The sequence below is a fragment of the Delphinapterus leucas genome, unplaced genomic scaffold (genome assembly GCF_059928025.1).
Source record: "Delphinapterus leucas isolate spDelLeu-1000000601 "Yukka" unplaced genomic scaffold, BTC_Dleu_Yukka2 spDelLeu_asBTCV2_sq25, whole genome shotgun sequence".
In the NCBI taxonomy this organism is placed as follows: Eukaryota; Metazoa; Chordata; class Mammalia; order Artiodactyla; family Monodontidae; genus Delphinapterus; species Delphinapterus leucas.
This window is the reverse complement of record NW_028322234.1, coordinates 6,321,305-6,345,042: the sequence shown is the minus strand read 5'-3', so window position 1 is coordinate 6,345,042 and position 23,738 is coordinate 6,321,305. Positions and strand designations below refer to the sequence as shown.

At 41.8% G+C, this 23,738-nt stretch overlaps 1 protein-coding gene across 1 annotated transcript in view; it reads right to left on the bottom strand.

The window, feature by feature from the left end:
- Positions 1–23,738, bottom strand: part of NWD1 (NACHT and WD repeat domain containing 1) — a 75,021-nt gene that overhangs the window by 12,033 nt on the left and 39,250 nt on the right. The window contains 5 exon segments of the mRNA XM_089905880.1: positions 2–228; positions 5,981–6,038; positions 7,749–7,840; positions 16,903–17,174; positions 19,829–20,037. Of these exon segments, the coding sequence (XP_089762006.1) occupies positions 2–228; positions 5,981–6,038; positions 7,749–7,840; positions 16,903–17,174; positions 19,829–20,037 (858 nt within the window).

Sequence of the window (23,738 nt, the reverse complement as noted above, 5' to 3'; positions counted from 1 at the left end):
GAGGACCGATGGGAAGCAGATGCCACCAACGGCCCACCCCGAGTCAGCAGGCTCACGGGGGCCCCAACGCCTTCCAAGACGTCTAGCAGGCTCCACTGCTCTGATAGACTCCACACCTGAGGACGGAAGCAGAGGGGCAGAGCTGACTTCTTATGCTGCCGTAGCTCAGAAACAGGCTTAAGTTCATCTGTCCACCTAAAGTAAACTTTTAGGCTGTAGTTCGAGGGCCTTCACATCTCCTCACCCCCTCAAACTTCCTTACATCTCACTAATCAGGTACCATAGCAGTTCTCAAAGTGTGTTCCAGGGAAACCCTGGAAGGTACCCCCCTGGGTGGTTCTGCAAAAGAGGGTTTTCAGGGAGTTCTGCAAAAGCAAAATTATTTTCACAATAATTTAAGAAGTCACTTGCCTTCTTCCACCCTCTTACTCTCATAAGCAAGCAGTGGAGTCTTCCAGAAGCTATGGGACATGTTTATCACAACAGATAGGAGAATGCAGAATCAAATATGACACTTCTTCTAGTAAGCCAGACAAGAAAGAGGCATGCCAAAATGTTGAAACGATGACACCCTTCTCACGACTTTTTTGTTGTTTTCAGAAAACATACGTTTTTTCATAAGAGTATTTATTATGTTGACATGTTATGTTAATTAATTAATGCAGAAGTATTTTTAGATTTTGTCATTTAAAAGTTGTAATATGGGACTTCCCTGGTGGCGCAGTGGTTAAGAATCTGCCTGCCAATTCAGGGGACACAGGTTTGATCCTTGGTCCAGAAAGATCCCACATACCGGGAGCAACTAAGCCCATGTGCCACAACTACTGAGCCTGTGTAATGCAACTATTGAAGCCCACATGCCTAGAGCCCATGTTCTGCAGCAAGAGAAGCCACCACAATGAGAAGCCCACACACTGCAATGAAGAGTAGCCCCCGCTCACCGCAACTAGAGAAAGCCTGCGCACAGCAACGAAGAACCAATGCAGCCAAAAATAAATAAATAAATAAATTTATAAAAATAAAAAAGTAAAATAAAAATTGTAATATGGCAATTATCAATAGATACTAAATGCAAGGCAGGATTTGGAAAATGGCATTTGTGGGAAAACTAGTGAAATAGAATCAAAGCCTGTAGATGAATTAATAATACTGTCCCAACGTGAATTTCTTGGTTTTGGTAATGGGATCAATGTGATATGAGATGTTAACATTGGGGGCAGCTGGATAAAGAGTAGATATCTTCTTACAAACCTTCCAAGACTGAACCAGGAAGAAATAGAAAATATAAACAGACCAATCACAAGCACTGAAATTGAGACTGTGATTAAAAATCTTCCTACAAACAAAAGTCCAGGACCAGATGGCTTCACAGGAGAATTCTATCAAACATTTAAAGAAGAGCTAACACCTATCCTTCTCAAACCCTTCCAAAATATAGCAGAGGGAGGAACACTCCCAAACTCATTCTACAAGGCAACCATCACCCTGATACCAAAACCAGACAAGATGTCACAAAGAAAGAAAACTACAAGCCAATATCACTGATGAACATAGATGCAAAAATCCTCAACAAAATACTAGCAAACAGAATCCAACAGCACATTAAAAGGATCATACACCATGATTAAGTGAGGTTTATCCCAGGAATGCAAGGATTCTTTAATATATGCAAATCAATAAACATGATACACCATATTAAAAACTTGAAGGAGAAAAACCATATGAATATCTCAATAGATGCAGAAAAAGGTTTCAACAAAATTCAACATACATTTATGATAAAAATCCTCCAGAAAGTAGGCATAGAGGGAACTTAACTCAACGTAATAAAGGCCGTATATGACAAACCCACAGCCAACATCGTTCTCAGTGGTGAAAAACTGAAACCATTTCCTCTAAGATCAGGAACAAGACAAGGTTGTCCACTCTCACCACTATTATTCAACATAGTTTTGGAAGTTTTAGCCACAGCAATCAGAGAAGAAAGGAAATAAAAGGAATCCAAATTGGAAAAGAAGAAGTAAAGCTGTCACTATTTGCAGATGACATGATACTATACATAGAGAATCATAAAGATGCTACCAGAAAACTATTAGAGCTAATCAATGAATTTGGTAGAGTAGCGGGATACAAAATGAATGCACAGAAATCTCTTGCATTCCTATACACTAATGAGGAAAAATTTGAAAGAGAAATTAAGGAAACACTCCCGCTAACCACTGCAATAAAAAGAATAAAATACCTAAGAATAAACCTACCTAAGGAGACAAAAGACCTGTATGCAGAAAACTCTAAGACACTGATGAAAGAAATTAAAAATGATACAAACAGATGGAGAGATATACCATGTTTCTGGATTGGAAGAATCAACATTGTGAAAATGACGATACTACCCAAAGCAATCTACAGATTCAATGCAATCCCTATCAAACTACCAATGGCATTTTCCACAGAACTAAAATAAAAAATTTCACAATTTGTATGGAAACACAAAAGACCCCGAATAGCCAAAGAAATCTTGAGAAAGAAAAACGAAGCTGGAGGAATCAGGCTCCCGGACTTCAGACTATACTACAAAGCTACAGTCTTCAACCAGTATAGTACTGGCACAAAAACAGAAATATAGATCAATGGAACAGGATAGAAAGCTCAGAGATAAACCCATGCACATATGGTCACCTTATTTTTGATAAAGGAGGCAAGAATATACAATGGAGAAAAGACAGCCTCTTCAATAAGTGGTGCTGGGAAAACTGGACAGCTACATGTAAAAGAATGAAATTAGAACACTCCCTAACACCACACACAAAAATAAACTCAAAATGGATTAAAGACCTAAATGTAACGCCAGACACTGTAAAACTCTTAGAGGAAGACTTAGGCAGAATGCTCTATGACATAAATCACAGCAAGATCCTTTTTGACCCACCTCCTAGAGAAATGGAAATAAAAACAAAAATAAATAAATGGGACCCAATGAAACTTAAAAGTTTTTGCACAGCAAAGGAAACCATAAACAAGATGAAAAGACAACCCTCAGAATGGGAGAAAATATTTGCAAATGAAGCAACTGGCAAAGGATTAATCTTCAAAATTTACAAGCAGCTCATGCAGCTCAGTATCAAAAGAACAAACAACCCAATCCAAAAACGGGCTGGAGACCTCAATAGACATTTCTCCGAAGAAGATATACAGATCGCTAACAAACACATGAAAGGATGCTCAACATCAGTAATCATTAGAGAAATGCAAATCAAAACTACAATGAGATATCACCTCACACCAGTCAGAATGGCCATCATCAAAAAATCTACAAACAATAAATGCTAGAGAGGGTGTGGAGAAAAGGGAACCCTCTTGCACTGTTGGTGAGAATGTAAATTGATACAGCCACTATGGAGAACAGTACGGAGGTTCCTTAAAAAACTAAAAATAGAACTACCATAGGACCCAGCAATCCCACTACTTGGCATATACCCTGAGGAAACCATAATTCAAAAAGAGTCATGTACCAAAATGTTCGTTGCAGCTCTATTTACAATAGCCAGGACATGGAAGCAATGTAGGTGTCCATTGACAGATGAATGGATAAAGAAGATGTGGCACCTATATACAATGGAATATTACTCAGCCATAAAAAGAAATGAAATTGAGTTATATGCAGTGAGGTGGATGGACCTAGAGACTGTCATACAGAGTGAAGTAAGTCAGAAAGAGAAAAATAAATACTGTATGCTAACACATATATATGGAATCTAAAAAAAAATGGTTCTGAAGAACCTAGAGGCAGGACAGGAATAAAGACGCAGATGTAGAGAATGGGCTTGAGGACACAGGGAGGGGGAAAGTTAAGCTGGGATGAAGTAAGAGAGTGACATGGACATATATACACTACCACATGTAAAATAGATAGCTAGTGGGAAGCAGCCACATAGCACAGGGAGATCAGCTCAGTGCTCTGTGACCACCTAGAGGGGTGGGATGGGGGGGTGAGAGGGAGACTCAAGAGGAAGGAGATATGGAGATATATGTATATGTATAGCTGATTCACGCTTTTTGGTTTTTTTGCAGTACGCGGGCCTCTCACTGTTGTGGCCTCTCCCGTTGTGGAGCACAGGCTCCGGGTGCGCAGGCTCAGCGGCCATGGCTCACGGGCCCAGCCGCTCCGCGGCATGTGGGATCCTCTCGGACCGGGGCACGAACCCGTGTCCCCTGCATCAGCAGGCGGACTCTCAACCACTGCGCCACCAGGGAAGCCCTGATTCACTTTGTTATAAAGCAGAAACTAACACAACATTGTAAAGCAATTATACTCCAATAAAGACGTTAAAAAAAAAAAAAAGTACTTCTCTGAAGACTCTGGAGGGAGCCAGCCCTGCCAATGCCTTGCTTTCGGGCTTCTGGCCCCTAGAACAGTGAGTGAAGAAATTCTTGTTGTTTTAAGCCACCAGGTTTGTATGGTAATTTGTGACAGAACATTTGTTTTGAGGTTAGAGAAATGAGGAAGTGGCAGGCACTGGAATAATGGGACTAGCATGGGACAACCAGGAGGTAGGAAAGGCCTGGTGTGTTTGAAGACCAGCATGGAGGCCAGTGCAGCTGGAGCAGAGTGAAGGAAGGGGAAGTGAGTGAGAGGAAGGAGTGCCAGATTTAGCAAAACAACAACTGCAACAACAACAGAACACCCAGTTAAATTGGAATTTCAGAGGAACAGTGAAATTTTCATGAGTATATCCCACAATGTTATGTGGGATATACTTATACTAAAAACTTGATTTGTTGTTTACCTGAAATTTAACTGAGTGTTCTGTATTTTATCTGGCAACCCTACCCAAGGGGACTTGTCCTCTTGTGTTCCAAATACTGTGTGAGTGAACGTTTTGTTGAGAGGACCCCTAGCAGCACAGGGAGGTGGGTGAAGGCCAGATTATGCACGGCCTTCCAGGCCCCATACAGGAGAAAGTGCAGGCCCTGCTTCTGCTCAGCCAGTAAATGCACCATGGGACACACCGCAGCAGCTGGCAGAGAAACTCAGCTGTTTGTGTGTTTATTGTTTTTTTTGAGTGGGAAGGAAGCCGCCCCCCTACTTTATAAAAAGATCTCTGTGTCTGGAACACCACAGATCGCCTGCTAAGTCACGCATTTCCATTGGCACCGGCTCAGGTCTCGGTGTGGGTGCTGGGTTAGCATGACCTCATTCAAGTGGATACCCTGTGCTTTCCCAGGAGTTATTGCTGACAAGATAGGCAAGCCATCAATTCTTCCAGAGGTTCAGAAATAAAATATTGTCGGTAAATAAACAAACATTCAGCATCTTATTTGAGGCTGCAGAGTCAAGCCTGACATGAATTCAAATCCCAGCCCCTCCACTTACAGCTGTGTGACCTCAAGCAAGTTACCTAACTTCTCTGTGCCTCAGTTTCCTCATCTATAAATGAGAATAATAAAAGTGCCTACCTCCCAGGGCTATTGGGGTGTAAAGGAATTAACACATGTTAACTGTTTAGGATGGGTTCTAACACACTGTAAATACCCAAGTATTAACGACTGTTATTACAAGGTTAACTCTCTCACTGAGGAGTTATGGTATGAGGCTCCCTGCTGTGCACCTCACATGTGACATCTCAGTTTAGCCTCAAGACAATCCCTGGATCAAGTCAGGTCACTGAGGGTTGGGGGCTGAGTCTGCCTTATGTCTCTCCAGGCTCCCTGTGGAACTACTTTTATTGAATTGTGCTTGAATGATAGCCTCACATGGAAGGATGTTATGGATGAAACATGTGTGTGGGAAACTGAAGAAATGCACCAAGGTATCTGCTGTCCAAGGATATTTGCATTATATGCTTATGCAGTAAAGGATGAGCTCAGCAGGCCTGCGTCGTCCACACCCTGCACATGAAAAGTTTGGTCCTAGTCTGGCTCCTGGAAGGTGACCTCTAAGCCCTTGGAATGTCCTGCCTAAAAGGAGTATCTTTGTTACCCTGAGGCCTTGGGCCACACTGCATGGTCTATGCTCAGAGCGTGATGTATGGTGGGAGCTTTGGGACATGCAGTATCAGCTTGAACTCAGGGGTGGGGCTGGTGATTAAAGTTAGCTGTGCAAGGATCAGCCTTGTCTACATGACCATCTACCAGTAAAAAGCCCGGACGCCAAGGCTGGGGTGACATTTCCTGGTTGGCAGTATGCCATGGATGTTGTCATACATCATTGCTGGGTAAGTAAGCACTGCTTGCAAGACTCCACTGGAGGAGGACAAGCTCGTGCTTGGTCTCTCCTGGACTCTGCCCCGTGTGCCTCTTCCTTTTGCTGATTTTAATCTGTACCCTTTTGCTGCAATAAACTGTAACTGTGAATGTAACAGCTCTTCTGAGTTCTGTGAGCCCTAAAAAATCATCAGACTTGAAGATGATCTTGGGGACCCCTGACTCTATTTATCAATGAAATCCTTGCCTGATCTTAGCTGACTTAAGTATAAAATACATGCTAGATATCAAAAACTTCACACAAGAATTTTAAAAGTAATGTGAAATATACCATTAAAATCATACTGATTTCATGTTGGCTTTTGGGGTCTATTGTATTAAATAAGATATATCATTAACACAAATGTCACCTGTTTCTTTTTACCTTTTTAACTAGGGTCAGGAGAAAATTCACAGTATAAATGTGGCTCACATTCGTAGTCTGCATTACTGGACAGTGCTGGTCTAAAGTGTCTTTGGCCCCTGGAAATGGCTTTGTAAAAATCAGACTGATTTAAGGGCAGTGAAAGTAATCTGTATGATACTATAACGAAGGATATACATCATTATACATTTGTCCAGACCCACAGAATATGCAACACTAAGAGTGAACCATAATGTTAGCTATGGAGTTTGAGTGAGGATGCTGTGTCACTGTAGGTTCATCAGTTGTAACAAATTCACCCCTCTGGTGGGCCATATTGAAAATGGGGGAGGCTGCGTGTGAGTGGGAGCACAGCCCCACACATGGGTATATGGAACTCTCTGTATCTTCTGTTTGGCTGTGAACCTAAAACTGCTCTAAAATTTTTTTCTTTAAAAAAAAATCAGGATGTGGAGCACCTGTTGGTCACCTCTACCAGGTAGCCTTCCCTGATTGCTTCAGACTAAGGAAAGGGAATCCTGTCACATGTTCCTATAGCCCCTGTTTCTTATCTTGACATAGCACCAACCAGTCTTTCTTGTGGCTGGGGTAGTGTGGGCTGAGTGCACCCTATCCTCTCACCCTACCTCCCTCTATCCCTGTGGCTCTCTGGCAGGAATAACCACTCCCATTTCCAAGATAATGGACCGGAAGCCCAGAAAGGTTCAGAGATTTATCCAGAACATGTGTTGGCAAACTACAACCCGTGGGTGAAAATTGGCTGGTCCCCGATTTTTATATGTGAGCTAATAGTTTTTAAGTTTTTTACATGCTTGAAAAAACTAAAATAAGATTACTATTTCATAACACATGAAAATGGTATGAAATTCAAATTTCAGCATCCATGAAAATTTTATTGGCACATAGCCATACTCACTTGAAATGTCGTCCATGGAGGCTTTCGAATTACAAGGGCAGGGTTGGATAGTTGTGACAGAGACAGGCAATGATGTTTATTTACTATGAGGCTCTTTGCAGAAAAAGTTTGCTGACCCTCTTCCCCCTTTCCCCAAGCCCCTCTCCACTTCCAACCAAATCCGGAGTTGCCGCCTCATGACTCCAAATGAGAGCTAAATGCTACCTGCAGCGAGAAGGGACTCATCTTCAGAGACCACCAGGAACCCCACGGCTTCTGGAAGCTTCTCCAGCAGGCTGTCTCCTTCGGAGGAAACCCGTGCAGAAGCAAGGATGCCCATCAAGCATTTCCACTGGGTTAAGCGTTCAGGGTCAAGAGCTTGCATTTGACGCAGGGCTCTGCCACTCACCAGCTCTGTGATCCTAAGCAAATTCCTTAGCCCCTGGCTGCCTCAGTTACCTCATCTGTTTAATGGGAGATGATACCAGGACTGCCTCACAGGGCTATCGTGGTTAAGAAGTGCATAGGATGGTTCCCTCTGGCCCATAATCAGTCCTCCCAAAGTGACAGCTACTATTATTACTGTTGACATTGTTGTCATAACCAACTCGGGGACCCAGAGAACATCCCAGCACTCTAGTTTTCTACCCCCAGAGGAGCTCTGAAGATCTCAAATAAGGTCGAAAGGTAGGTTGGAGCCAGAGGAGGGCAGCATCATTCTCCCCATTCCCGAGTTGCAGAAATGAACTGGTTTTGTTCAGATCTAAGAGGAAGGTTTGGGGTTTCTTTTTTTCCTTTCTTTCTTTTTTTTTTTTTGCTTCTGTTTTTGTTTTAAGCAAGGGCTGGAGGAAGTCAATTTCTACATAGCTGCTGATGAAATAAAAATTATATTTTAATTTATAGTTTACAAAACTAATTTATATGTTAAGGCAGGACAAGAAAAAATTAAACATAAAATTCTCTCTCTGTGTTAGTTTGGGCATTCTCCTCCCCTAAGGTGCGGTGTGATTTGCATTACACGTTAACCAGAGCTCCTCAAGGATGGGAGTGCCTGCTCAACCGTAAACATCAATTTTTTCCCCCTTTCTTCTGACACTAGCAATGTAACTTCTTAAAAGAATAGTGTTCCTCTATGACATAAATCACAGCAAGATCCTTTTTGACCCACCACCTAGAGAAATGGAAATAAAAACAAAAATAAACAAATGGGACCTAATGAAACCTAAAAGCTTTTGCACAGCAAAGGAAACCATAAACAAGATGAAAAGACAGCCCTCAGAATGGGAGAAAATATTTGCAAATGAAGCAACTGACAAAGGATTAATCTCCAAAATTTACAAGCAGCTCATGCAGCTCAGTATCAAACAAACAAACAACCCAATCCAAAAATGGGCAGAAGACCTAAGTAGACATTTCTCCAAAGAAGATATACAGATTGCCAACAAACACATGAAAGAATGCTCAACATCACTAATCATTAGAGAAATGCAAATCAAAACTACAACAAGGTATCACCTCACACCAGTCAGAATGGCCATCATCAAAAAAATCTAGAAACAGGGGCTTCCCTGATGGCGCAGTGGTTGAGAGTCCACCTGCCGATGCAGGGGACACGGTACGTGTCCCGGTCTGGGAGGATCCCACATGCCGCGGAGTGGCTGGGCCCATGAGCCATGGCCGCTGAGCCTGCGCGTCCGGAGCCTCTGCTCCACAACGGGAGAGTCCACAACAGTGAGAGGCCCGCATACTGCAAAAAAAAAAAAAAATCTAGAAACAATAAATGCTGGAGAGAGTGTGGAGAAAAGGGAACACTCTTGCACTGTTGGTGGGAATGTAAATTGATACAGCCACTATGGAGAACAGTACGGAGGTTCCTTAAAAACTAAAAATAGAACTACCATATGACCCAGCAATCCCACTACTGGGCATATACCCTGAGGAAACCATAATTCAAAAAGAGTCATGTACCAAAATGTTCGTTGCAGCTCTATTTACAATAGCCAGGACATGGAAGCAACCTAAGTGTCCATCAACAGATGAATGGATAAAGAAGATGTGGCACATATACACAATGGAATATTACTCAGCCATAAAAAAAATGAAATTGAGTTATTGGTAGTGAGGTGGATGGACCTAGAGTCTGTCATACAGAGTGAAGTATGTCAGAAAGAGAAAAACAAATACCGTATGCTAACACATATATATGGAATCTAAGGGAAAAAAATAAGGTCATGAAGAACCTGGGGCAAGACAGGAATAAAGACACAGACCTACTAGAGAATGAACTTGAGGATATGGGGAGGGGGAAGGGTAAGCTGTGACAAAGTGAGAGAGTGGCATGGACATATATACACTACCAAATGTAAAATAGATAGCTAGTGGGAAGCAGCCGCATAGCACAGGGAGATCAGCTCGGTGGATTGTGACCACCTAGAGGGGTGGGATAGCGAGGGTGGGAGGGAGGGAGACACAGGAGGGAAGAGATATGGGAACATACGTATATGTATAACTGATTCGCTTTGTTATACAGCAGAAACTAACACACCATTGTAAAGCAATTATACCCCAATAAAGATGTTAAAAAAAAAAAAAAAGAATAGTGTTCTTTCCCAGCTCTGTAGGGGGTCATGGTGACTCGCTGCTCGCTTTGTACTTGTTTATGGGGCCTGTATATCCTTGGTGAACTTTATGTAAAATACCAGCATGTCATTTTGATGTATGATCATTTGTCTCAAAAATGTATATGACTGTTCCTTCGACTTCCAACAGGCAGCACAGTTCTCAGAGCTTTCTGAGAATCTGCTTCCCGGGTTATAATCCTCAGTTTAGCTCGAATAAAATTCCCTTTTTTCTTCTTCACTTGATAGTTAATTGAATTTTCCTCGACAGTGTTATTGCTGATTTTTTCAAAAACGTGATTCTTTTAAAACTTAAAAAAAATTATACTGTATAATTAAAAAAAAAAAAAAGAAATGGCCAGAGCTCCCCACGAGCATCTTTTCACCTTCCCCACCATTCTGCTTTCTCCCTGGAAGGCATCTTTGTCTATGTTTGCTGAGAATCCGTTTGTGTAGGTAAACATTTACACAAGCCTCCTTTCTCCACCATCCCTCGTAGATATTGTTCTGCAAGTTGCTTTTTTCACTTAATGTGTCTGGGGTAGCGGTTCTCAACTGGAGCAAGGGGTGATTTTGTCCCTCCCCGCTGAGAACACTGGGCAACGTCTTAGAGACATTTTTGGTTGTAAAGATAGGGCAGATCCTCTGCATCGAGTGGGCAGTGGCTAGCGATGCTGCTGAACACCCTACAACGCATAGGACGGCCCCCAATGGCAAAGAAGGACCTGGCCCCAGCTGTCAATGGCACCCAGGTGTAGCACAGCGCTTAAGAGCATGGATCCTAGAGCCAGACTGCTTGAGTTCAAATCCTGTCTGTGACACTTCCTAGCTGTGTGACCTTAGGCAAATGACTTCATCTCTCTGTGCTTCAGTTTAACGCATCTGTAACATACAGATAATGGCAGCAGCTACATCTTAGCTGTGTTTTGAGGGTTAAATGAGATAATAGGTATAAAAGTCCCTGCAATAGCCCTTAGTACACAGTGAGCACTGTGTGAGAGTTTATTATTTCCACGAAAGTATCTCTAGGCCAGGGGTCGGCAAATTTTCCTGTAATGCGCCAGATAGTAAACACTTTAGACTTTGTGGCCATGTGGTCTCAACTTTGCCATTAGAGCACAAATGCAGCCACAGACCGTATGTAGACAAACGGTGTGGTTATGTGCCAAGACAACGTCATTTATGGACATTAAATTTGGCTTCTATGGAATTTTCACATGTCACAAGATATTCTTCTTTTAAAAATCATTTTTCAACCATTAAAATCAGAAAAACCATTCTCAGCTCATGGGCTGAATAAAAACAGGCAGTGGGCCAGAGTTAGCTGACCACTGCTCAAGACTATCTAATTTTTTATAGTTATGTAATCTTCCATGGTATAACATTTCCTTAATTCACTTAACTATTTTCCCATAGATGGACATTTCACATCATGTCAATGTTTTGCTATTACACGGAGCGATACTATCCTAAAGGCTGGTCTCATTTTTTTTTTTTGGTACGCGGGCCTCTCACTGTTGTGGCCTCTCCCGTTGCGGAGCACAGGCTCCAGATGCGCAGGCTCAGCGGCCATGGCTCATGGGCCCAGCCGCTCCGCGGCATGTGGGATCTTCCCGGACCGGGGCATGAGACCGCGTCCCCTGTATCGGCAGGCGGACTCTCAACCACTGCGCCACCAGGGAAGCCCAAGGCTGGTCCCATTTTAAGTGAGGGGTATATACCTGAAGATCTCAGATAATACAAAACATGACAGATTTGAGAGGGATTTTCCCCTTGGATGGATGAAGGATGGTAGGCGTTTCTGTCCACCAGCTACAGTGCTGCTGCCACTCCCACTAGTGTAAACACAGTCTCCAATTCACCTACCCCCACCCCTCGCTGCGAGATCATAAGATGCTAAATAAATTTTAAATGTGTTTGCATTTTCCCTATTTATGTGCATATTTATGTGCGTATTTCCTAAATGTGCACATAAAATGAGACTGAATACTTTTATAATATTATTTCGTATTTACCTAAGTCAAATTCACATGAAATGAGGCCACACTCTGTTTACATTTGTGTGCACGTGGGCAAGTATTTAAGATGGGGATGTGACTTTTTAATCTTAGACTGCAAGATTTCTCTCCCAAGGGTTTCACCAATCTATACCCCCATGAAGAAGGCAAAGTGCCCAAGAAATGGATTTCCTTTTCACAAAAATACATACTTTTTATGTTCAAAATAAGAGATCTATTACATGCACTTTGCTGAACCAGATAAATTTGGGGAGGTGTTTTTAAAACATTAACATTTAGATAGTAAAATAAAGCTCCCATTCCTGACAAAATCATCATTCCATGCATTAGTCAGTTTCAAAGTTTCACTGAATTGCAATCACTAAAGGCAGGTGGTAGTAGGCTCTCTGGTCTCAAGGTTGGAATTGCCCTATGCAGGCAGCACATGCAACATTAAGTTGTGCTCAGAAGAAATGCATGTGTTTATTTCAGAGCAGGATGGGGTCTATTTACATTTTTTTTTTTTTTTTTTTTGCGGTACGCGGGCCTCTCACTGTTGTGGCCTCTCCCGTTGCGGAGCACAGGCTCTGGACGCACAGGCTCAGCGGCCATGGCTCACGGGCCCAGCTGCTCCGCGGTATGTGGGATCTTCCCGTACCGGGGCACGAACCCGCGTCCCCTGCATCGGCAGGCGGACTCTCAACCACTGCGCCACCAGGGAAGCCCTATTTACATTTTTACCTTGTAGGTTTCATGTTATTTCAACCCCAGGCTCTTGGCTGACATATACATGATCTTCTTTCATAGCTTGCAGGTCTAGAGGCTCTAGCATCTTGAGTTCCACTTGGACTTGAATATTTCAGAGCCAGCTTGGATGAGGAGTGATGGCTGGGTACCACACAGGAACTTTGGTGCAAGACGACTGCTTTTCCCAAGACCAAATAGTTCTAGAGTCTTTGGGTACCTACTTTTTCAAGCTCTGATTTTCCTAGGACACAGACAGCTTTGAGCTGAGCTTTCTCCTCTAGTTACCGTTTCTGGTGCTCCTCCTTTATTCATTGGACTTTCATCTGGTGTTATATCCCCACAGCCTGAAGAACTTATTTCCAGCATTTCTTTTTTTTTCCCCAGCATTTCTTATAGTCCAGATTTGTTGGAGACAAGTTCTCTCAGCCTTTATTTGCCTAAAAATGTCTTTTATTTTGCTTTCAGTTTTGAAGGATAATTTCCCTGTAAATAGGAGTCTAGGTTGACAGGTTTTGGCTTTTTCTTTCAAGTTACAGATGCCATTCCTTCCATTGTCTCTGTCCCCATTGTTTTCAATGAGAAATCAGCTGTAGATCTTATCATGGACGACCGTGGTATGTAATGGGTCTTTTTTCCTCTGGCTGCTTTTAATATTTCTCTCTTTACCTTTGGTTTTTGGCAGTTTGATTACGATTGCTGAATTATGGCTTTCTTTCTTTTGACTGGTAGAGAGTGGAGAATTGAGACAGGGAAGGGAAGGCAGCCAATAAATGTGGCTCATCAAGCCAGTTACCAATGCAGGCAAACATAGCTGAGTCCTGCTGGGGATGCTCTGAGAGAGAGTGTAGAGCATGCATCAGAGATGCCCCCACTGAGGGGCCAAGAGCTGGGTGGGGTTCTATGCACCACCTCTATTTCAGGTTGGCTGAGGACTGCTCCCAGGAGCATTAACACAGAGGCCCAGTGTGCTGGTGTGGGGGGGAGAGGAGATAGAAAAAAACCTCAACCAGGTGCAGAGTCACAGGTGTGCAGCTGTAATGTAGGTGCCTGACAACAAGCTTTTTGATTGCTGAGGCAGCCATTTCAAAAGACATCCATCTTGAATAAACATGTTGGCAGCTACTAGCAAAACAACTAGATAAGGAACCAGGATGTCCACCCATGAAGTTTCCTCTTTCAGAAAGCCCTGGAGAACCTAGATAACTGACGACTTGGGGTGACGGCCTTCCCCTTCCTGTGTCCTAATTCCTCCCCATATGTTTTAAATTTGCCAATAAAGAGTGAATCCACAAAATGCTAGACACCCCACCCTCAGACCCCAATAAAGGCAGAGCCCCAAGTCCATGTTTGCTCACTCCCTCTCTCAACTCTCTCTCTCCCCTCAACTTCACTGTGTGGCCCTTGGGCATGCTATTCACCTTCCTCAAAGTTCCCTGATGGTTTCTTGCTGAAGTGCATCCTGTGATCATAAGAAGAGCCACAAGAGCCAGTCCAGTCATAAATAGGGGCTCCGTGGGAGAAATGTGTGTAGAGCCCCCTATGAGTGATGTGTGCCCAGACAAGCACCATAGGCATTCCTAACTGAGGGCACTGCCATCAGTAGGCTTGGGACTGACAGAATAGTCTTCAGAACTGAGGGGATCGGGATGGGGCACCAAAGGTGAGTTATATAGGGAGAAATCTGAGTTAACTAGCACCATGTTTCCAATTCACTCCAGTGTTATCTTAGCATACCCACCCCACCCCTGCTGGTTGGAAGCCTGAACAAGTGCCCATCTGTCCATCTCTTGTTGTGGCCCTGGATGTAGGTGCCATGTTCCCTCTCCCCATTTTACAGATGAGGAAACTGAGGCTCAAAGAAGGGTTGAGTAGCCCAAGAATACAACTAGGTAAAGGCAGGAGTGGGATTTTCTTTTCTGTTTTTTTTTGTTTTTGTTTGTTTGTTTATTGAAATATAGTTGATTTACAATGTTATGTTAGTTTCTGGTGTACAGCAAAGTGACTGTTTTATATATATATATTCTTTTCCATTTTTCATATACTTTTCCATTATGGTTTATTACAGGATATTGAATATAGTTCCCTGTGCTATACAGTAGGACCTTGTTGTTTATCTATTTTATATGTAGTAGTTTGTATCTGCTAATCCCAAACTCCTAATTTAGCCCTCTTCCCACCTCCTTTCCCCTTTGCTAACTATAAGTTTGTTTTTTACATCTGAGAGTCTGTTTCTGTTTTGTAAATAATTCATTTGTATCATATTTTAGATTCCACATATAAGTGTTATCATATGGTATTTACCTTTCCCTTTCTGGCTTACTTCACTTAGTATGATAATCTCTAGGTCCATCCATGTTGCAGCAAATGGCATTATTTCAATCTTTTTTTTTTTTTTTTTTGCGGTATGCGGGCCTCTCTCACTGTTGTGGCCTCTCCTGTTGCGGAGCACAGGCTCCGGATGCACAGGCTCAGCGGCCATGGCTCACGGGCCCAGCCACTCCGCGGCATGTGGGATCTTCCCGGACCGGGGCACGAACCCGTGTCCCCTGCATCAGCAGGCAGACTCTCAACCGCTGCGCCACCAGAGAAGCCCTATTTCATTCTTTTTATGGCTGAGTAGTATTCCATTGTATATATATGCCATATCTTCTTTATCATTCATCTGTTGATGGACACTTAGGTTGCTTCCATGTCTTGGCTATTGTAAAGAGTGCTGTAATGAACACTGAGGTGCATGTATTTTTTTGAATTAGAGTTTTCTCTGGATTTATGCCCAGGAGTGGGATTGATGTATCATATGGCAACTCTAGTTTTAGCTTTTTAAGGAACCTCCGTACTGTTTTCCATAGTGGCTGCACCAATTTTCATTCAGGACTAGGATTTTCAGACTCAAGTGTGTCTGACCCTAAAGTCCAAGTTCCTTGCTAGGCTGAAGGATATTACTGAGGACAATCAGTGAATGAAGGAGTAAAGGGATGCAACCGAGAGGCCTAATGAAAGGGCTGGGGATGTCCTCCACGATTGTGTTTGGTGCCTTGATTGCTCAGGGAGGCTACAAGGTATGAGGTCCAGAAATGTGGAGCTTTGGGATGATTCTTTAGAGGCCATATTCCTCCGTTCCTCAAACTCTCACTTCCTCAACAGGACATACAAGACCATCTGCGATCCATTTCCACGCCACCTCTCTTTTCCCTACAACACCAGGCATGTTCCTACTTTCCCACCATGATATCCCCTATTCTCCTCGTCTTCCCTTATTCATCTTGGAAATCCTTCTTCTTCTGAGGCTCCCCCCGCCCCGGAGGGAAGCCTTCCCAGACTGCCTCTTTCAGAAGTATTTGTTCCTTCCCCCAACCAAGAACACACTATTTCTACCTCTACTGAAAACAGACCCTGTTACTCTGTGTCACTATAAGTCATTGGCAAACCTGGCTCCCTCCCTAGATTGAGTTCCTTGAGGATGTGGCTGGACTCTTATACTTCTACAGCCCCTCCAATGCCTGGAAAGCTGCCCTTGTTCCTCCACCTACGACTTCTGTACAACTCACTCTTGGTGCCCCATCCATATCTCCTCAGCATACTCCTCTATTCCTGAAGGCTGCTCACCACACACCTGCAACTCTGCACTGGGTTGTTTTTTCTGACCCTATCCTTCCACACACTTGGCCTCTGTGTTAATGTTCCTGGGAGCAGCCCTCACCTAACCACTGATGGAGCTGGTGGATAGAACCCCAGCTCCTGGCCCCTCAGCAGGGACAGTTCTGATGCACATTCTATACTTCCTCCCAGATCATCCCCAGCAGGATTGAGCACCAACAGTCCCCCACACCGGCCAGCCCCCAGGAGACACCAAGAGATGTTTCCTGGACTGCGCTGAATTGCAGATCCCTAGAATGAAGAAGCCCAGTGTCATTTATTAAAAGATCAAAGGTGAGATGGTTTCTCCCAACTTCTAGGCCATCTGAGCATTTTGGAGCTGAATTAATGTTGGCATCCTATTCAGTCAAGTTGCTTACCAAAGAGATGGAGCCCTTGCTGGACCCGGTCACCATCTTTCTTTGTTTGTGGACTGAGACCCCACAGGTAAGTGTTTCTTCTTTGGTGCTGGACAAATGTTGCTTCCTTTGCAGTGTTCCTGTGGCTGAACTCCACAGACTGACCACGTCACCCTGCGACACCATCAACAGCGTGGCCCTGGAAGCCAGCACTGCCTTGTACACCCAGGGGTCAGAGGCATCCCCCAGGATATGGAAAATCAGCTCTTCAGTTTCCAGATTCCAAGCATTGGTCTAAAGGAATGATGAAAAGAAAGAGCCATGTCAGAGGGAGACCTAGTCTGCAAGTTTTCCAGAGTCGAATGCAAGACCTCTTCTTTTTTTTTTTTGTCATTGCAATTAAAAAATTTTTTTATCTTTGTACAATTTTGTAAAGTTCCCTTCCTTTACAGTTATTACAAAATATTGGCTATATTAAGACCTATTTTTTTTTATAGTTCATGCATCTTATCGTCGACACTCTGTCAGTTTTTAAAAAAGGAGTGGGGAAGGGGGAGGGATCCTGGATTGGATCTTGGAATGGCACAAGGACGTTCATGAAAAAATGGATAAAATCCAAATAAATCCTGGAACTGAGTTGATAGTAATTGTCAATATTAATGTCTTAGTTTTGACAAATGTACACTGGTTATATAAGATGTTGACTTTGGAGAAGGCTGGAACAAGGCCATACGGGAACTCTCTCTACTATCTTTATAGCTTTTCCATAAATCTAAAATTGTTCTAAAACGAAAAGTTTTAAAAATAGAAGAACAGTCAGCTATGCCATGTGCCTATATGTTCATTCCAAGTAACTGCCGATTAATAATTAAAGAGGTTTCATTTTTAACCTTACCCCCCAAAGTACCTTTTTATCAGCAGTAATCATTTAAATAGTAAACATTTCCCATTAATTTTATTTGTGGGACTTACACTAAAGAAATAAGGAGAGATACACACAAAGATATACGTACAAGGAAAGTTACCTCAGCTATTTGAAAGTGCAAAGAAATGGAAACAACCTACATGTCCAGTAATGAGGGATTAGCTAAATAAACTACAGCAGAGCCATGTAACGGAATCTTATGAAATCACTAATCATGCTGTTTTTGAAGAATGTTTAAGGTTTTGGGCAAAAATAGCTTTATAAAACTGCTTAGGGACTTCCCTGGTGGCACAGTGTGTAAGAATCCACCTGCCAATGCAGGGGACATGGGTGCGATCCCTGGTCTGGGAAGATCCCACATGCCTCAGAGCAACTAAGCCCATGTGCCACAACTACTGAGCCTGCGCTCTAGAGCACACACGCCACAACTACTGAGTCCGCACCTAGAGCCTGTGCTCCACAGTAAGAGAAACCACCGCAGTGAGAAGCCTGCACACTGCAACGAAGAATAGCCCCCACTCTCCACTGCTAGAGAAAGCCCTCGCACAGCAATGAAGACCCAATGCAGTCAAAAATAAATAAATTTATTTATTTTAAAAAACTGTGTATATGGTTTTATCCCCATTTTGTTTCATACACACATGCACATGTGCATACACACACATGCACCACGTAAAGCAAAATCATGTAAATGTTAATAATGGTAATGTTTGTAATTATTTATTATATATTATTTCTTTACTGTATTTTCCAAACTTTTGCTGATAACAAAGCTGATTTCTATAATCAGTCTTGAAATCAACCCACACTTCTGTAATATTTAAGCCTACATTGTCCAATAAAACTATAATGCAAGCCACACATGACTTTATATTTTTTATTAGCCACCTTAAAAAAGGTAAAAAGAAACAAGTGATATCAATTTCAATGATATACTTTATTTAACCCGGTATATCCAAATGTTATCATTTCAACATGTAATCGATATAAAATTATTATTGAAATATTTTACTTTTCTTTATGATACTGAGTCTTTGAAATCCACTGTGTGTTTTATACTTACAGCACATCTCAATTTGGAATAGCCACATTTCAAGTGCTCAATAACCACATCTAGCTGGTGGTTCTCCACTTTGGACAGCATAGTTTGTAAGCTACCAATATTACTTACATTAACAACCATCAATTACTAATAAAATAGAATAATAGCTATTAATTGTTTGTTGCTTACAATGTACCCAACACTATGAAGGGTGTTTTACATTCATTATCTCATGAGGTAGAGGAAGAATTGAGGCAGAGAGGTGAGGTGATACAATCAAGATTACTCAGCTTGCAAAGAAGTCAACTGGGACTTAGATACAGATTTGGCCCATGCCTTTAATTGCTAAGCTTTAACCCATTATTCTGTTGTGTGTTTCTATTCATAAAATGATCAGATTATAGAGTTATGATTGACATGATGGAATAACACAGCAGAAAACATATTGTTTTCAGATGCATGTGGAACATTTACCAAGAAAGAGCATTTCAATAAATTTGAAAGGATTCACATAATGCAAATGGAATTATATTAGGAAAAAAATAAGAGAACACTATCTGGGAACCTCTCAAATATTTGGAAATGAATATCACACTGCTAAATAGCCCATAGATCAAAGAAGAAATCAAAAGGGAAATGCTAAAAATATTTTGAACTGAATGTAAATGATAATATAACATATCAAAGTTCATGGGATGTAGGTAAAGCAGTACTCAGAGGGAAATTTATAGCACTAAAGACATGACTACATTAAAAAATGGTGAAAGGTCTTAACCCTTAGGATCAGAAAGATCTATCAAGATCATCTAATCCAACTATAAGTTTTGAAGCCCTTTATGGCACCCTCTCAAGTAGTTGTGTACCTCTGTTTACAGTCCCCCTGTCCCATATCAGGGAGACCCTCCTTATATAAACACCATATGCCACCTTTGACTGCTCTGGTCTCAGCTTTACTTTGCAAACAGGGCAAGTGTTTGTTACCTTTGAGTTAGATGCTGAATACACAACCTTCTTTGCTTCATCCACATGAAGGCTCGAGATCTGAGGTTCAGTGGGAACTTCTGAGCCTCCATCCCAAATGGTGAATTTCTCCTGGTCAGAGAGTAAGTTTCACAAGCACAGGGTGTGATCCTTCGAGGTAGAGATGGCAAGCGATCCTTTGGCAAACACTTTCACACACCTCACCTCTCCTGCAGCAGGTCAGGGTGGAGGATAGTATATTAGCTGGGAACATTTTGACCTTCCAACTACCATAACCTCTGCTGGCTTAGAAATTCCCTGGTTTCCCAAAGGAAAGATGGATAGATTAGAACATATCCAAATTACAAACAATGGAATGTGGCAAAGCTAAACTGAGTGTAACAACTGGTTGGGATTAAATCAATTGCCCAAATGTTGAATCTGTATTAAATAGAGATCATTGAAATGTATAAAAGGTTATCATCATCCAGGGAGTATTTAAAATTAATAAACAAAAAGTAAACCAAAATAAAATTATAAGAGAAGATTTCATACTCCTGGAGAGATAGTTTTCTAAGGAGAACAAAATTTGGAAGACATAAAGGGGAAAAATTGACAAACTGGATTACATAAAAGTGTAAAATTTCAGGAGGATAAACTTGAAAGGCATATGACACATTAGGAGGAAATATTTGCAGTATATAACAGATAAATGGAGACCCTCTTTAATAAAAAAAGAGTTCTTACAAATAAGCAACAGAAACGCAAACAACTTACAAATTGGACAAATCATATAACAAGAGATTTACAGAAATAGTACAAGTGGACAATAAACATTTGAAAATGATGTTCAATCTCACTAGAAGTCACAAAATGCAACATGAAATACCAATATCATTATTATCCATAGTATTGGCAAAAACTATGAATTAATTGCTGGAGCGCTGGCAAAGGTACAAGAAATCAGTTAATCTCATACCATGCTGATGGGAGTATAAGTTGATATAAATTTGCAGAAGGGTAATTTGGTGACATTTATTAAAAGTTAAAATGTGCAATATCTTGGTTTTGATAATATACTATAGTTATGTAAGACATTGCTAGCCTGGAAAGGTAGATAAAAGGTACACAGGAATTCTCTGTACTATTTCAGCAACTTTCTCTGAGTCTACAGTTAATTTTAGAATAAAAAGCTAAGAAAAAGAGGGGAAAAGGAACAACGTGCATACAATTTGACTCAGAAATCCCACTTCCAGGAATGTGTCTTACAGAAATAATAGCATAAGTGTGTGAAGATGGAGAAGGACTTTAAATGCAACACTGTCTGTGTAAAAAGAAAACTGAGGGCTTCCCTGGTGGCGCAGTGGTTGAGCGTCCGCCTGCCGATGCAGAGGACGTGGGTTCGTGCCCCGGTCTGGGAAGATCCCACATGCCGCGGCGCGGCTAGGCCCGTGAGGCATGGCCGCTAAGCCCGCACGTCCGAAGCCTGTGCTCCACAATGGGAGAAGCCACAACAGTGAGAGGCCCGCGTACCGCAAAAAAAAAAAAAGAAGAAAGAAAAAGAAAACAGAAAACAACCTGTCTATGAAAAGGGAGTTGGTTAAGTAATATGGTACATCCATGTAAAGAATATTAGGCAGGCATTAAAAATAATAAAATGGATATATACATACACCTAATAATAATTACTATTACAACAGCCAATACTTAGTGTTTTCTGTGTGCCAAACATAGTTGTAAGTGGTTAACATGCATTAAACTCTTTTAATCTCATGACAGCTCGTGAGGTACTATTGTTATCCCATTGTATAGATGGGGAAACTGAGCCACAGCTCAGTACAGTAACTTATCCAAAGCCACATGGCTAATAAGTAATGGAGGTAGGATCTCAGCTTGGAGTCCAGGCTCTCAATCACCACAAAACATTGTTACAACCTACTGCAACAAAAGCAAGTTGCAACCCAGTATATAAAACAGCATGATGTAATTTTTGACAAAAGCTCAAAGGACAGAGCTATGTCTGCATAAACCTAGAGAAAAATTGCTAATGGCATATAACAGACTGTCTGCACTGATCACTTCCCGGGGGACACTGAAGGGTGAGCGGAGAGTAAAGGAAGGGAATTTTACTTTAGAATTCATATGCCAGCAGTATTAGGGGTGATTTTTATTTCTTAAAATTGTATTTTTCAACCAAAATTTCTATAAATAGTAATGCTTTATAATATATCCCCATACATAGGATACTATATCACTGCTAAAGTGAATTAGAGATGTATACATGATATGGAAAGAGGCAAAATCTGTGATGTTAACTAAAAAAAAAAAAAGACCATGGTTATATATAGTCATATAAGCTTGTGCAACCTGGTTATTGGAGATATATATATATATATATATATATATATATATGCAGTTGTAAAGAGATGGTCAGTAACACACCATTTCCATCACATGGATATAACAGCCAAGAAGAGAGATAAGAGTAGAGTGTGGTAAAATATTTAGAAAGTGATGAGCTTTGAGTATGTATTACCTTGTTTTAATATAATCTATTTAATTGTATGTTTCTATAATTTAATGTTTAAGAATGACTGTGTTTGGACATAGAGAACAGACTTGTGGTTGCCAAGGGGGAGAGAGAAGTTGGGGAGGGATGGACTGGGAGTTTGGGGTTAGTAGATGCAAACTTACATACAGAATGGATAAACAACAAGGTCTTACTGTATAGCACAGGGAACTATATTCAATATACTGGGATAAACCATGATGGAAAAGAATACAAAAAAGAATGTATATAGGGCTTCCCTGGTGGCGCAGTGGATGAGAGTCCGCCTGTCGATGCAGGGGACACGGGTTCGTGCCCTGGTCCGGGAAGATCCCACATGCCGCGGAGCGGCTCCATGGCCGCTGGGCCTGCGCGTCCGGAGCCTGTGCTCTGCAACGGGAGAGGCCCGCGTACCGAAAAAAATAAATAAATAAAATAAAAATAAAAGAATGTATATATGTGTATAACTGAGTTACTTTGCTGTACAGCAGAAATTAACACAACATTGTAAATATATTATACTTCAATAAAAAAAAATTAAAAAAAAAGAATGGCTGTGTTTGACAATCACCTCACCAAATTCTTGAAAATTTCAGACAGCTCTCACAAGCCAGTACCAACCACCTCCAGCATGCTGTCACAGGATCAGAAACTTTCACTTCCCCCATTATGTAGGTCTAAAATATTTTTTTAGTAAATTGATTATTGAGCTTTTCTGATTACAAATAATAAGAGTTTGAGGACTTTAAAAACTGAATCAAGGTCACCATTGGTAAATGGGCTCAGGTCTTGAAGAGATGGCTCTCACACACAGATACAGAGATTGAATAGACCTCTAGGAAAATAGCTATCCTAATGATGATAAAATAGAGGGAATCTTATTTGACAGGTACTCTGTCAGTATCCACCCCACTCCAACCCCTCAGACAAAAAGAGTAAAATGAAAACATGTAATGCTGGGAGCTTTGGGGTTGGAGAGTGTTTTAATCTGTTACAATCTGTTTGGAAAGCAATAAGATAACACTTCTCAAAACCCATAAGAATGTTCATACCTTTCAATTCAAGAATACCACTCACTAGAAATACTCAGCAGAACGGAAAAATATTGGCAAGTGTAAAAACAGATTCATCCCAGTGTTATCCAAAGAGCAGATAGGGCTTCCCTGGTAGCACAGTGGTTGAGAGTCCGCCTGCCGATGCAGGGGACACGGGTTCGTGCCCCGGTCCGTGAAGATCCCACATGCTGTGGAGCGGCTGGGCCCGTGAGCCATGGCCGCTGAGCCTGCGCGTCCAGAGCCTGTGCTCCGCAAGGGGAGAGGCCACAACAGTGAGAGGCCAGCGTACCACAAAAAAAACAAAAACAAAAACAAATAGCAGATAACT